Here is a 13,911-nt window from a genome sequence, read left to right on the forward strand (position 1 = left end):
ATTATGAAATGTTTATTTTTCATAAAAATACAATGTGTGTCTTTGTATATGGTTTACAAGATGGTTTATTTAAATTTTCAAGTAATATTTTTGACAGAAAACACTATTTTTGACAGTTCATCAGGTCAAAATTGCTCACAACCCATTAGATTAGACTCATCAATTGGGTCTTTTGGATCTTTGCTAACCCCATCCTTTTCTCTCTTTTTTTTTTTCTTTTTTTTTTTCACCCAATTTTTAGAGTATTTATAACAGTCTTTTTATATTTTTTTACTGTTTGAAGAGCATACAATAACTTTTATCTTTGACTTTGTATCTTTTCAAATATATTTTCCAACCGCTCATTATTATTATTTTTTATCTCATTTAAATATAATTTCTTCATTATTTCTATATTCTTTTTTTAATCTTCCTTTATTATTTTTAAATCTTTCCATATTCTTTTGTAGGGTCACGTTTTTCAGCCCCAACCCAAGATGTAAGGGATCTAGGACCAGTGAACCCAGTACAATAAATTTGTAGAGAGTGGGTCGAAGAACCAGGCTTTAGTGCACGTATAATGATTAATATAGTGTTCGTCGCGATCAAGCTAAGATGAACTGAATTTATCAAGGAAGATTGGTCCCTGGCACAATCCAAGAAGCCCTTTCCAATTCGCATTGAGTGATAAAGATTTTCCGCCCCCATTTGCTTCCCATTCCATCCTTTTTATAGCCCCTTTTCCTCCTTTAACTTTTTAGATTCATAGGGCTGCTACTTGTCCTATCTGCCCATCCCCAAAGTTGTTAGGAGTGGTTGTAAAGGCAGAGAGGCATGGCTATGTCAGGTACGAAGCACCGTAATAATAGCAGCTTTCCCTTAGATATTTCCATTCTTCCCGTTGTCATTTTCTATCTTGGTCCTTACCCTATTCCGTGAAATGACCCGGAGTGTCACTACCAGTTGTAGGCTGCTCCCTTTGTCCTCGGCTACATCCATGGCCGAGGAGGGGTTCTTCTTTGGATTGGGCCCTTGGCCTAATGTAGATATTGACATGGGCTTCCCGATCTTTTATCCTCCACAATAGCCCCTCGAGATTCTTCTTTTCTTCCCCATGGGGGGAAAGGAGGATCTTGATGTGATGATTGCCCGTTCTCGCCCATTTTGCACTATTCTTGGTTGTGAGACATTCTTTTAGTTTATCCAAGCTGCGTTCCTGCCGTTTTTGTACACAAGGCGTGCTTTCATTAAAGTCTTTTTACGAGGTGACGCGAATCCAATGGCTGAAGACTGCTTTGGAAATCGAGCGAGATTTATCTCGCTCGTAATTCTTTCTTGGAGATTTGGGCAAATTGATTGCCACCAGGTTTGCCTCCTATATAAGACACATTGGGAAGGTCACTCTTCTTTATTCGCAGATCCTTGAGTTTTGCGGGAGTTTCAAGCTCTTAACTCTTCAAATGTTCCCAAGGACCCCACCAAGATAGTGATTGAGATTTAGGGAGTGAAATGATCAAGGATAAGGGTGAGGGTGAACGAATCAAGCCCTTTTCAAAAGTCACGGGCGTCATCGAGATTCAGAATGACACAGTTAAGGCAAGGGGGGCAGAGGCCAAAGATATTTCTCCCTTTCGACTGGACAAGAAAGAAGTCTCTCTTCCTTCAGCCAAAATCCGAAGCAAGGGTAGGTTGCATAAGATTTTTGGTGCGACAAAATTTAGATTTCATCCGGCGTCATGTGTCACGCGTGTGTGGATTTGGATCTCTCATCGCCAGTACCATCCGTACTTACTTGATCGCTGCTAGAGCAATACTTGTTCGATTGTTGCTAGAGCAAGTATTTGGATTTGGCGTTTCTGCTTCTTCTTCTCTCCCATCGCCGGTACCATCCATACTTGCTCAATTGCTGCTGGAGTAAGATTATGGATCTAGCGTCTCTACTTCTTCTTCTCTCCCATCGTCGGTACCATCCATACTTGCTCGATTGCTGCTAGAACAAGATTGAGGATTTATCGTTCCCGTGAACTGCTTTTTATAGTTAGCTTTTGAAATAGGCTTGTCTAAGCCCTTTTATGTACAATGCACTTCTTCTTTATCTAATAAAAAGACGACTTTATTTTACTTTGCGAACCTTTCCTATTCTGCAATAATTGTTTCATGAATGGGTGTGTTGTATATTTTCTTTCGAATAGCATTTAGAATTGATGCCACTGATGGTAAAGAGCTGTCACCCCGAATTTGTCAAAACTGACGGGGACGCGACCGCTAACTTTAAATAAGTTAACTATATAGGACTAATCAGGAAAACAACCGCATGCTCTACATTGCGAATAGTGCAACCGCCCAAGGACGTGTAATTTAAAGTAAACGGTCCAAGGGGATCATTGGGTACTAAGGCTCTTTTCAAAGTTTACGATGATGTTTATAGCTTTAACTTGCTTTAGGCGTCTGGTCCAAGGACTGAGGCATGATTGAATTTAACTTAAACGCTTAGAAAGTTGCCAGTGCGTGTTGGTTTCCACAAAGCAGGAGATTCGAAGACGATGCAAGACCTTGGTTCTGTCTAGGACTCGAATTCGTCTTTGAAGTAACTAGTGTCCCCATAAGTTTGAGTCCGAAGACCATGCAAGACCTTAGTTCTGTCTAGCACTTAGATTCTTCTTTGAAGTAACTAGTTTCCCCATAGGTTTTGAGTCCGAAGACCATGCAAGACCTTGGTTCTGTCTAGCACTTAGATTCTTCTTTGAAGTAACTAGTTTCCCCATAGGTTTGAGTCCGGGGACCATGCAAGACCTTGGTTCTGTCTAGTACTTAGATTTTTCATGAAGTAACTAGTTTCCCCATAGGTTTGAGTCCGAGGACCATGCAAGACCTTGATTCTATCTAGCACTTAGATTCTTCTTTGAAGTAACTAGTTTCCTCATAGGTTTGAGTCCAAGAACCATGCAAGACCTTGGTTCTGTCTAGCACTTAGATTCTTCTTTGAAGTAACTAGTTTCCCCATAGGTTTGAGTCCGAGGACCATGCAAGACTTTGGTTCTGTCTAGTACTTAGATTTTTCATGAAGTAACTAGTTTCTCCATAGGTTTTAGTTCGAGGACCTTGCAAGACTTTGGTTCTGTCTAACACTTAGATTTTTCATGAAATAACTAGTTTCCCTGTAAGTTTGAGTCCGAGGACCATGTAAGACATTGGTTCTATCTAGCACTTAGATTCTTCTTTGAAGTAACTAGTTTCCCCATAGGTTTGAGTTTGAGGACCATGCAAGATCTTGGTTCTGTCTAGTACTTAGATTTTTCATGAAGTAACTAGCTTCCCCATGGAGGTTCACCGAGCCGGGCTATTAAACCCGCGAGAACTAGCCCCTTGACATATGTATGAGGCATATACTTGATGTCAGGAGCCCCTAGAACTGTGCCTCATTTAGCAACCCTCTCCGCGTAATCAGTACCTCCAAGAGTGGCCCTGAGCAGAAGCTGAGTTATGACAATAACCGTGTATTCTTGGAAATGATGGGGAAGCTTCCGCGTAGCATGCATCACCACCAAAATGGTCATCTTAAGGGACTCTTGCTGATAGGAGCTTGATCCCACCATGATTAACCGTTGCACTCACTATCATGCGAGCTCTTCCCACAGACGGCGCCAATTGTAGGGTCACGTTTTTCAGCTCCAGCCTAAGATGTATGGGACCTAGGACCAGTGAACCCAGTACAATAAATTTGTAGAGAGTGGGTCGAAGAACCAGGCTTTAGTGCACGTATAACAATTAATATGGTGTTCGTCGTGATGACCCCAGAATAATAGTGGGTTCATATGAAAAGAGGGCCCAGACAATATCATTTGTAGAGTGTGGGTTTGAAAGGCTAGGTCTTGATCACCGGACGGTGGTCTAGCTTGATCCGGTCAATGAATATCGTCTGGAGAGATTATAGAGTTTTTGCTCTGATTATTCTTCTTCTCTTCGGAACACCATGGTTGGGAGGACTGATTGTCCTCCCTCTCCTCTAGATTGCTTGTTTTCCTTTTATACCAACATGTATCCCTTCTCTAGCATCCACGTGTAGGTTTGACTTTCCAGGACCGATATTTGTCCCATCCGCCCATACCCTAAGTGGTTGGGGGTGGTTGTAAAAGCTGAGAGCATGGTTCTGTTAGGAGCAGAGTACTGAATGACAGTATGGCAGCTTTCCCTTTGTCCTTAGTCGTTATACTGTTCAACGTTTCCTTCTTTATTGATATAGATATTTTAGGTTTTTCCCGAACTGCTTCTATATCTTTTTTGCCCTTCGTTCCAGGGGGACATCGAATATGCCGAGGATAGAATCATCCTCGGCAGTGTCTCCAGGCTAGTTGGACTTTTTATTACCTATCCTTGGCCATATCTTTCCTCGGCTCAAGACTTGGACCCCAATGCAAAAATGGGCCGGGGTCACAAATTACTGGGCCCCACAATAGCCTCTCAAAATCCTGCTGTCCGACCTCTTGGTCGGAGAGGAGGGTTTTGGTGATGCCAAGCTTTTATTATGGTTCGTTCAGCTCTGTCCCTCATTAATGCTGGCATCCCTTCATCTGCATAGGAAATGTGCCAGGCTACGAAACTTCCTTCTAGATTTATGCACAAGGCGCTCCCGTCGTTTCAGTAAACGAGGCGCGTCTTTAATGAATTTTCTTTACGAGGCCAATCAATGCTGACAGTTACAGACGACGTTGGGAAGTTGAATAGACGCCACCTTGCTCGCAAAGCCTCTTGGATATATGTTCAGGTTAAATGCCATTGAGCTCGCCTTCCGTATAAGAAGCCAAACGAGAAGGTATTTCCCCCCTGTAAAGATTCTTGACCTCCCAAAAGCCCCAACCCTTAAGTTGTGCTCTGAGTTTTCCTTCTTAGTGTAATCACAGCTTGTAGTGCGATACCTTTGAGAAATAGGAGTAGGGATGAAAAGATCATACTCTTCCCAGAAGCGGTTTGTGCCCCCAAAGCTCGAGATGGCTCGGTCAGGGCAGGGATGGCGGAGACTCAAGATACCCTTCATTTTCCCTTCAGCCAAAATCCGAAGTAGGGGCTCGTCACGTCACATTTTTGGCGTGACTGAGCGGGGGTCCCCCATCATAAGTACCATCCGTTCTCTCATGAGCATATCTAACATGGCACCAGCGTGTTAGGAGTCAGGACTGACGCAAGGACAAAGTATCTCTGCTTCTTCCTCTCTTCCTTTACTGGTGCCTTCTTTTGCCTCTCCTTTCTCTTCTCTTCCATCACCAGATCCATCCTGGTGTTTTCCCTTCTTCCTCTTCTTCTCCTCCTTCTTTCTCTTCTTTCTCTTCTTTTCCCCTCCCACTGAGGAAGGTCCTCCTCTCAATATGGGCGCTACTGGAGCAGAGTTTGGAAGGACTTCGGAAATGAGCCTAAAAAGACCTCTGATTGTTTATTTGTTTTGTAGTTGTTGTTGTTTGTTTGTTTGTTGTTGTTGTTTTTTTTTTTTTTTTTTTGTTCTTGTAATTCACCTTCTGTATAGGCTTGTTTAAGCCTCTCTTTGTACGTTGTAATACCTCTTTATATTAATAAAAGTTGTTATCACTTTATTTCATATGTTTTAACTCTTTATTTCTGAAATGGTTATGCCGTGAATAGACATACTATCCTGTGAATTTTTTTTATATTTTTATGCTTTGACCGATGCTTAGGACCGAAACCCCAGCTAGTAAAAAGAACTTGCTCTGTGCTTATTGAAGCTAGTCGGCGTAAGAATGCCGAATTAAATAAATGACACTTAAGGCAAACCTCCTTACTAGGAAAAAAGGAAAAGTGTATCATGATGGGTTCACTAAAGTCTTCTGGCATAATAATGCCAACCCAAGAAAACAATACTTAGGGCCGAAAATCCTTACTAAAGACAAAAGATACTATTATGAACGCATCGAAGGTATTGTGTACAAAAAGACCGACCTGAAAATGGGTTGTATGACCCGAATTCAAACGAAGTGATGACGGGATGCTCGATGCCATGTAGGAAATAATCGCCGAGGATACCCAAAATGAATAGCACCTGCAGGTTGCTGAATAATAAGACGTCTTGCCATCTTCCCAATGACTTTCAAAGCCTTAACCTTTTTCTGGTGTTTGGTCCGAGGACTGAGTAACTTAAAATTCTCCTTAAGTGATTGGCTTCCCCATAGGTTTGAGTCCGAGGACCACGCAATACCTTGGTTCTGTCCAAAAATTGATTTTAATAAGTAGTTGGCTTCCCCATAGGTTTAAGTCCGAGGACCATGCAATACCTTGGTTCTGTCCAAAACTTTATTTTGATAAGTAGTTGGTTTCCCCATAGGCTTGAGTCCGAGGACCATGCAATACCTTGGTTATGTTCAAAACTTTATTTTGATAAGTAGTTGGTTTCCCCATAGGTTTGAGTCCGAGGACCATGCAATACCTTGGTTCTATCCAAAACTTGATTTTAATAAATAGTTGGTTTCCCCATAGGTTTGAGTCCGAGGACCATGCAATACCTTAGTTCTGTCCAAAACTTTATTTTGATAAGTAGTTGGTTTCCCCATAGGTTTGAGTCCGAGGACCATGCAATACCTTAGTTCTGTCCAAAACTTTATTTTGATAAGTAGTTGGTTTCCCCATAGGTTTGAGTCCGAGGACCATGCAATACCTTGGTTCTGTCCAAAACTTTATTTTAATAAGTAGTTGGTTTCCCTATAGGCTTGAGTCCGAGAACCATGCAATACCTTGGTTCTGTCCAAAACTTGATTTTGATAAGTCGTGGGGGAATTTTCCCTTCGGTTACGGCGTGACGCCCTTTGTTTAAGAGAGTTAGCTCCTCGGCCAAGACCCCATAACCACCCGTGCTGCTTATGCTACAAAGTATAGCCCCATGTGAAAAAACGTAGCCCCTAGTGAATAAACGCAGCCCCTAGTAGGACTTTACGCTAAAACACTACACCTGGCTGTTGGAAATGATGTAAGGGACTTTCTCGACCCACCATCAGTGCCAAGACACAAGCCTTCCCACAGACAGCGCCAATTGTAGGGGCTCGATTCGTGATGACCCCAGGATAATAGTGGGTTCATACGAAAAGAGGGCCTAGACAATATCATTTGTAGAGCGTGGGTTTGAAAGGATAGGTCTTGATCACCAGACGGTGGTCTAGCTTGATCCGGTCAATGAATATCGTCTGGAGAGATTATAGAGTTTTTGCTCTGATTATTCTTCTTCTCTCCGGAACACCATGGTTGGAGGACTGATTGTCCTCCCTCTCCTCTAGATTGCTTGTTCTCCTTTTATACCAGCCTATATCCCTTCTCCAGCGTCCACGTGTAGGTTTGACTTTCCAGGACCGATATTTGTCCCATTCGCCCATACCCTAAGTGGTTGGGGGTGGTTGTAAAAGTTGAGAGCATGGTTCTGTCAGGAGCAGAGTACTGAATAGCAGTATGACAGCTTTCCCTTTGTCCTTAGTCATTATACTGTTCAGCGTTTCCTTCTTTATTGACATAGATATTTTAGGTTTTTCCCGAACTGCTTCTATATCTTTTTTGCCCTTCGTTCCAGGGGGACATCGAATATGCCGAGGACGGAATCATCCTCGGTAGTGTCTCCAGGCTAGTTGGACTTTTTATTACCTATCCTGGTCATATCCTTCCTCGGCTCAAGACTTGGACCCCAATGCAAAAATGGGCCGAGGTCACAAATTACTGGGCCCCACAATTATTATTTATTAGATAACATTTTAGATCATAAATACTAATCAATAATCTTTTTTTGTTTTTGGTTAAACATGCTAATAATATTAGCAACAAACAGTTTGTTATAAAAGAGTTCAGCTTTATCAAAAGCCAGTAAACTATTCACCACAGACAGTGGGTCATACAAAATAAGAAGTCAGTTAACTGAATAGCTCCCATTTTATCTAACCTATCAGCACATCTATTTCCTTCACTAAATATGTGTTACTGTGCAATTAGGGAATGGTCTAATCAGGTTCCTACAAACAATCAAAAGAGGTTCTAACATGAGATTTATAGTGGAAAGATTAGAAAGCAAAAAAACCAATCACTTTTGCATCTAATTCTGTATTGATATTGTCTATGTTCAACTGCCGAGCCAGAGAGAGGCCATCCTTTAGGGCCCAAATCTCAGCCATATTGCTGGAAATACTCCCAAGATTCCTCGCAAAACTAGCGATCCAGTCTCCATTACTACAGCACAGCACCCCACCTCCCCCCGCCTTCTTAGGATTTCAATAACAGATTCGTCTGTATTAAGCTTCACCCAACCCGGAATGGGCTTTTTCCAGCTAACTTGGACTTGGATTCTACTTGGTTTGCTGGAGTTATTAGGTAAAATAACAAAGAATCTAGCTCCCTTCTTGATATAATGAGAGTGTATGTTTGGGTCGGTTCTCCCAAATTGGAAGATAAACCTATTTCAATGGAGCCAAATCATCCATATAGCTTGGGGAAAAAACAATCTTCCAAGGTATACGAGGCTGCAAGAGAAACTCATGAGATTCACAGTTCCTTATTAACCAATTCAACAGCAGGTCCTAAAGAAATCCTGCCTTGCATCATTGATTCCCAAGTTCCTCTAAACATCCTTTGCCACGCTTCAGTCTCGTAGAACATGGGTAATTGACTCAGCAAACATACCACATAAATCACAGGTAGTATCAATATTAAAACCTCTTGAACCTAAAACTTCTTTAGTACGGATGCTAAAGTGAGAGCATTGCCAAAGGAAGAATTATATTTTTGACGTAGTTTTGGCATTTTAGACCCACAAGTTATAAGCATCCAGGTTCAAAGGATTCAAACTTTGAGCAATCAGATGGTTCGATTTTAGAGTGAAATTCCCATCCTTAGAAAAAGCCCATATGAGTATATCTTCCTGCAAAGGGTTTGAAGTAAGAGGGATCCCTTTAGTTTCTTGCATGATATACTCTGGCAAAACAAAGGAAATCCCAACATCATTAGATAGAAAGTCCTTAATTGAGATGTTCCCTTCCCCCTCTATTAGAGGGCCTTGAATTTGTTTCCTAAGAGCACTCACAGCAGTGGTGCTATATAGGTATAACGCTATTTTTTAGCTCCAAATATCAAAAAACCATCACGTAGCAGTGGAGCTAAGTCTAAAAGATTTAGCTCCTCAGCTACAGTGCACATCTAAAGATAGATGTGCACTGTAGCTCAAAGCTAAAAAAAAAAAAAAAAATTTATTACACTTCTCTCTCCTCTCTCCTTAAAATATTCTTTTCCTTTTCTCTCTCTCTCTCTCTCTCTCTCTCTCTCTCTCTCTCCGGCTTCTCTGCTTTCTTCTTTCTTCCTCAATTTTTTTTTTTCTCTCTAGCTCACCGGTCTCTTATATCTCTCATCCCTCAGCTCGTCGGTCAATTTTTTTTTCTCTCTAGCTCGCCGGCCTCCCTCATCCTTCAACTCGCCGGTCAATTTTTTTTTCTCTCTTTCCTGTTGTATGTAAATTTGTGTACATGAGCTTAGCTATCTCCTCCATTCTAACAAAAATTCATTACAGTTCCATTAATTTTGACTTGTGAAAGCATATACAGCAAAATCTTAATCCATTGAAATGCAAATTCCAAAATCAATAATGTAAAAGCAAACACAAGTGGAAACCATTTTCTTCTTAACTCACCAACTTTGCTGAAATTCTCATTCATTGTCTCAAATCTGGATTGGTAATCACAAACTTGCTTCTCTGCACTGCTTAAAGCATCTAGAAACTCTGATTTAACCTAAAAACAACCATAGCAAAAAACCGATTCAAAAAATTTGGTCCAAATTTCAGCGAAGAAAAAGCAAAATGTGGAACCGTACCATTTGGCGACATTGGTAGGTGCAGAGGAGATGATCGGAGTGCTGTTGTGGCGACTCGTGGAGCGGCGCCGCCAAAGGAGAGTCCTTGTAGATGACCATACGGCGGTCCAACCCGGCAGCCGATGGGCTCTCCGGGGGCATCGTTTCGGATCGCGGCCTCTTCGGAGGCGGAGTTCGAACTATCATCGTCGTCTTCTCTCTCTCTGTCTCTCAATCGCAGATTCCAAGGGATTTTAGGCTGTGTGTGTGTGTGTTTTAAAAAGAGGGGTTTTGAAATGAAAGTGAAGAGAGCCACTTTTCAAAAGGGTGCCTGTGAAGCAACAATGGCCGACAGTGCCACCTCTAGTGTGTGAGTTTGTTTGTTTGTTTTTTTTTTTTTTTTTTAATGTATTTTCATATGGGAATGATGTTTGATTTTTTTTTTCTTCTGTGGGTTTGATGGCTGTGGTGGTGGCGATGGTGGTTGTTGTGGCTATGGTTTGGTGGTATGGTGTTTGATTTTTTTTTTTTTCCTGTGGGTTTGGTGGTTGTGGTGGTGGATTTGTGAATATGATGGTGGTTTGATTTTTTATTTTGTTTGTGGGTTTGGTTGTCTTCTGGTGGTGGTGGTGGTGGTGGTGGTGTGGGTTGTTTTTTTTGGGTAGTGGGATATATTATTTTATTGTAGGTGGTATATTATTTTATTACGTTGATAGCTAAAATAAATCCACTGTTGCAGCATATGTATAGGTATAATAGATAAAATAACTTTTGGTGGAGCTAAAAAGCTAAATTTTTAGCTCCACTGCTGTGGATGCTCTAAGAGGGCTTGAGGTCAACCAAAAGTCACCCCATACACTCACAACTTCCCCATTAGAAATAGGCCATTTTAATCCTTTGTTAAACACCTCCCCCCCTTCCTTAATTTAGCAGTCTTCAATAGTGCAATCTCATTTTTATGGATCTATGAATTCATCATTAAAATCAACCTTTATTATATTCCTTTCCTTTTTAAAAAAAATATAAATATAAATAGGTACAAATAGAAAAAAAAAAAAAATCACTCAAAAGACAAACCCACGCCACCATGTACGATTAACCCACACTTGATGCCAGCACTCATTTTCACTCAAAAAACACCAAAGGCCACACATGTCATTTGCATGAGAGAAAGAATGACATAGACAGCACTAGCTCCACCGCCGCTCCAAAACTTGAAGAGAGAGCCACGTTGTTTGCTCTACCGCTACTTGTCCTCCTCCCTTTCTCTAAGGACATGCTACCCAGATGGGTTAGAATTTGATTGGTTTTAAGATTATGTTGCGTTTGTGTTTTGATTGTGTATCCTTTAGAGTTTATTAGAGCCGTTTGAGAGAGAGAAAGGGTTTGGGTTGAGTTTTGTAGCCGTTGTGAATTGAATGTTGAGAGTAAAAGTTCAATATTTTTAAGAGGTTGGGTTGAATTATTTATTCTGGTTAATTCTTTTCTTCAGAGTCAGACAAACAAAGTGACATTTTTTTGTGGGTTTTGGGCAATGAGCTGAGCTCGTACTAAATGACTCATATACCCTCATTTATCAGCTCAAGACGACGGACACTGCAACAAATTTGGAATAAAAAAGATGGGTAAGTTAGGCAAAGCGAAAAGTAGCCTCTTTAGTCTTTTCTTCCCCTCCATTCAATTTCAAATATTCATTAGGCATTCGGCAAAAGCAGCACACACAGTACACTGCACTACAGCAGTAGTAGTAGTAGTAGATCTAATCACTCTCATTTGCTCAGAATGAACCGAACTTTCTCTTCTAAGATCCCAAAGAAACCTTCTCCAGCACCGCCAAAGGTCGATGGAAGCACTGACAAGACCAAGAAAAAGAAGAAGAAGAAGCAGAGTCCTACCCGAAACCCATTACAAGATTTCAATGCCATTTCCACCATCTCCAGCAGTAGCTATGGCAGTGAGTCTTCTACTGTGTCCAGTGAAGCTCCCAGAGGCTGCCTCAGGTTCTTTCTCTCTCACCATTCTTCTTCTTCTACTTCTAATTCTACTTCAAATTCGAAAACCCCTTTTGATAGATACAAAACTGTGTCCAAAACACCCAAATCAGCCCCTAATGTGATGGTTTCAAAGCTATCCAAATCTAAGCCCTCAAGGGAGAGCAAACTGTCAAAATCAAACATTGAAGAAAACCCAGATAGACCCATATCACAGAAAGCAAAGAAAATTAAGAAAAACCCACCTTGCTTGTACCAATGGCAATCTGGGAAGAAAACCAGTTCCAAAACCGGGCAAAGATTGAAACTTTCTTCTGTTCTAAACAATACTGATGATTCTGTGAATAAATTGGCATCTGGGTCTGAAGTAGGACTTGTGAGGGTGGTTAGTCATGTAGGTGAGGCCACTGAGCTCAAACCATGGGGTGCTGCTGATGCAACTTGTACTCCTTTGAGTAAGATAGCAAGTGGGTCAGGTTTCGATAGTGAAGTTGGTAAGGTTGTGGAGGAGAACTCAAACCGGAGCAATAGTAAGACACCTCCTGTTCTGCCCTCGGTGTCGCCTGAGATACAATGTGGATCATCTGTGGTGTCTACAACGATAACGCCTTCTTGTTATGCTGCTGGCCCCATGGTTTCTGGGGTCACTGACAAGAGGAAATGTAGGCCTAGAGGGATTCTAGCTATTGGAGAAAATGATGACTTTGGTAAAGTTAAGCCTTTTGATAGTTTTGATGATGATGTTGATGAAGAAAATGTTGTAGGGGTTGGTGACAAGTCACTCGTGATCCCTGAACCTGCTGAGGCTTCAGTGCATTGGCTTTTATCTCCATGTAATGAGGAGGATGAGGATCAGAAGGAGAATTCTGAAAATATGTCATGCGGAGCTGAGAGGCCGGCAGGGTCTGCCATGCTTCAATCTCCTTCACCCTTATCTGGTGATGGGTTTTCTTCAGATATTAGTAACAATTGTAATACAACAAGTACTACTACTAGTAGTTGGAGAAGGAGTACTCATTTAATTTCTCCAAAGGGACTTCCAGAATTTGAAGGATTTATGGAGCCTCTGTGTGACCAAGAGGCCATTATGTCTTCTCATTGTGTGACACCAAGTCGTGAGGCTGTTCCCTTAAAAGAAGGTGGGAAAAACCATAATGATATTGAAGGTGAGAATTCTCCATTCTCCAAGGGCTCTTTTAGTGGAAATGTCATGCAAACCCCACAATCAGACTTAAGCTCAGGTAGACCTGTTGGCCTATCATGGTTAAATGAAGACAGTTACAAGAAACAGCACTTTGAAGCTGAACTGAATTCAGTGGCTAACATACTTCAAATGACAAGGTTGTCTCCCAAGAGACATTTATTAACAGAGGATACTGTTGATTCAAGTTTCCAGTTTGATTGTCTAACTAATTCTTCCAACTCCATCGATCTTACCCAATTTCAGAAAATTTTAGATGATCAAGCTTCATGGCTTTCAAATTCTACTTTTGATAGTGTGTCACAATCCCAGATGAGAATATCTTGGAGGGAAGGATTAGCTAGCCGAATTTATGAGATGGATGAATTTGATTGTTGCAGATGCTTATCAGATGAAGAGGAAGATGCCAGTGGCTGCAATGGTGACCAATTAAAATCCCATTGCAGTCCTGAGGCCAATAAAGATGTAGCAAGTAATCAGATATTTACTGGCAACTCGATGTGTACTGAATTTGTAGATAATGAACTAGGAACTGATGAGAATGGTAAAGAACAGTTTCCATCTCAATTACAATGTTCCTGTGCAGAATCCATCAGCACCGATGGAGGTGGCCTTGTTGCTTCAAAGGATTCAGATTGGAGTCTATGCTACAAGAACCACCTGTTTGAAGTATAATTCATTACCTTCTCTTTTATGGGTAAGTCTGACTAACCTGAGTTGAAAGATGGTTTTTCTTTGTGGTAACTGGGAATTACTACTTTAGGATGACTCCCACTCTTTTATTCTATTCTTTGAGTCATTTCAATTGTATTTTACTTGAATTTTCTTCAATTAAAACTTTGCTCTTCATTATATTATGTAGGATGTATTATGATTTGCCGGATCTGCAGTGAATATAATCTCAGTTGAGACTTGAGAACT

At 41.2% G+C, this 13,911-nt stretch overlaps 1 protein-coding gene across 1 annotated transcript; it reads left to right on the forward strand.

The window, feature by feature from the left end:
• The first annotated feature begins 11,580 nt into the window (after positions 1-11,580).
• LOC115965261 lies at positions 11,581-13,911 on the forward strand. Its single transcript, XM_031084432.1, has one exon. The coding sequence runs from the start codon at positions 11,581-11,583 to the stop codon at positions 13,663-13,665; it is 2,085 nt and encodes a 694-aa protein (XP_030940292.1). The 3' UTR covers positions 13,666-13,911.

This window comes from Quercus lobata, chromosome 10 (genome assembly GCF_001633185.2).
Source record: "Quercus lobata isolate SW786 chromosome 10, ValleyOak3.0 Primary Assembly, whole genome shotgun sequence".
NCBI classification, from domain to species: Eukaryota; Viridiplantae; Streptophyta; class Magnoliopsida; order Fagales; family Fagaceae; genus Quercus; species Quercus lobata.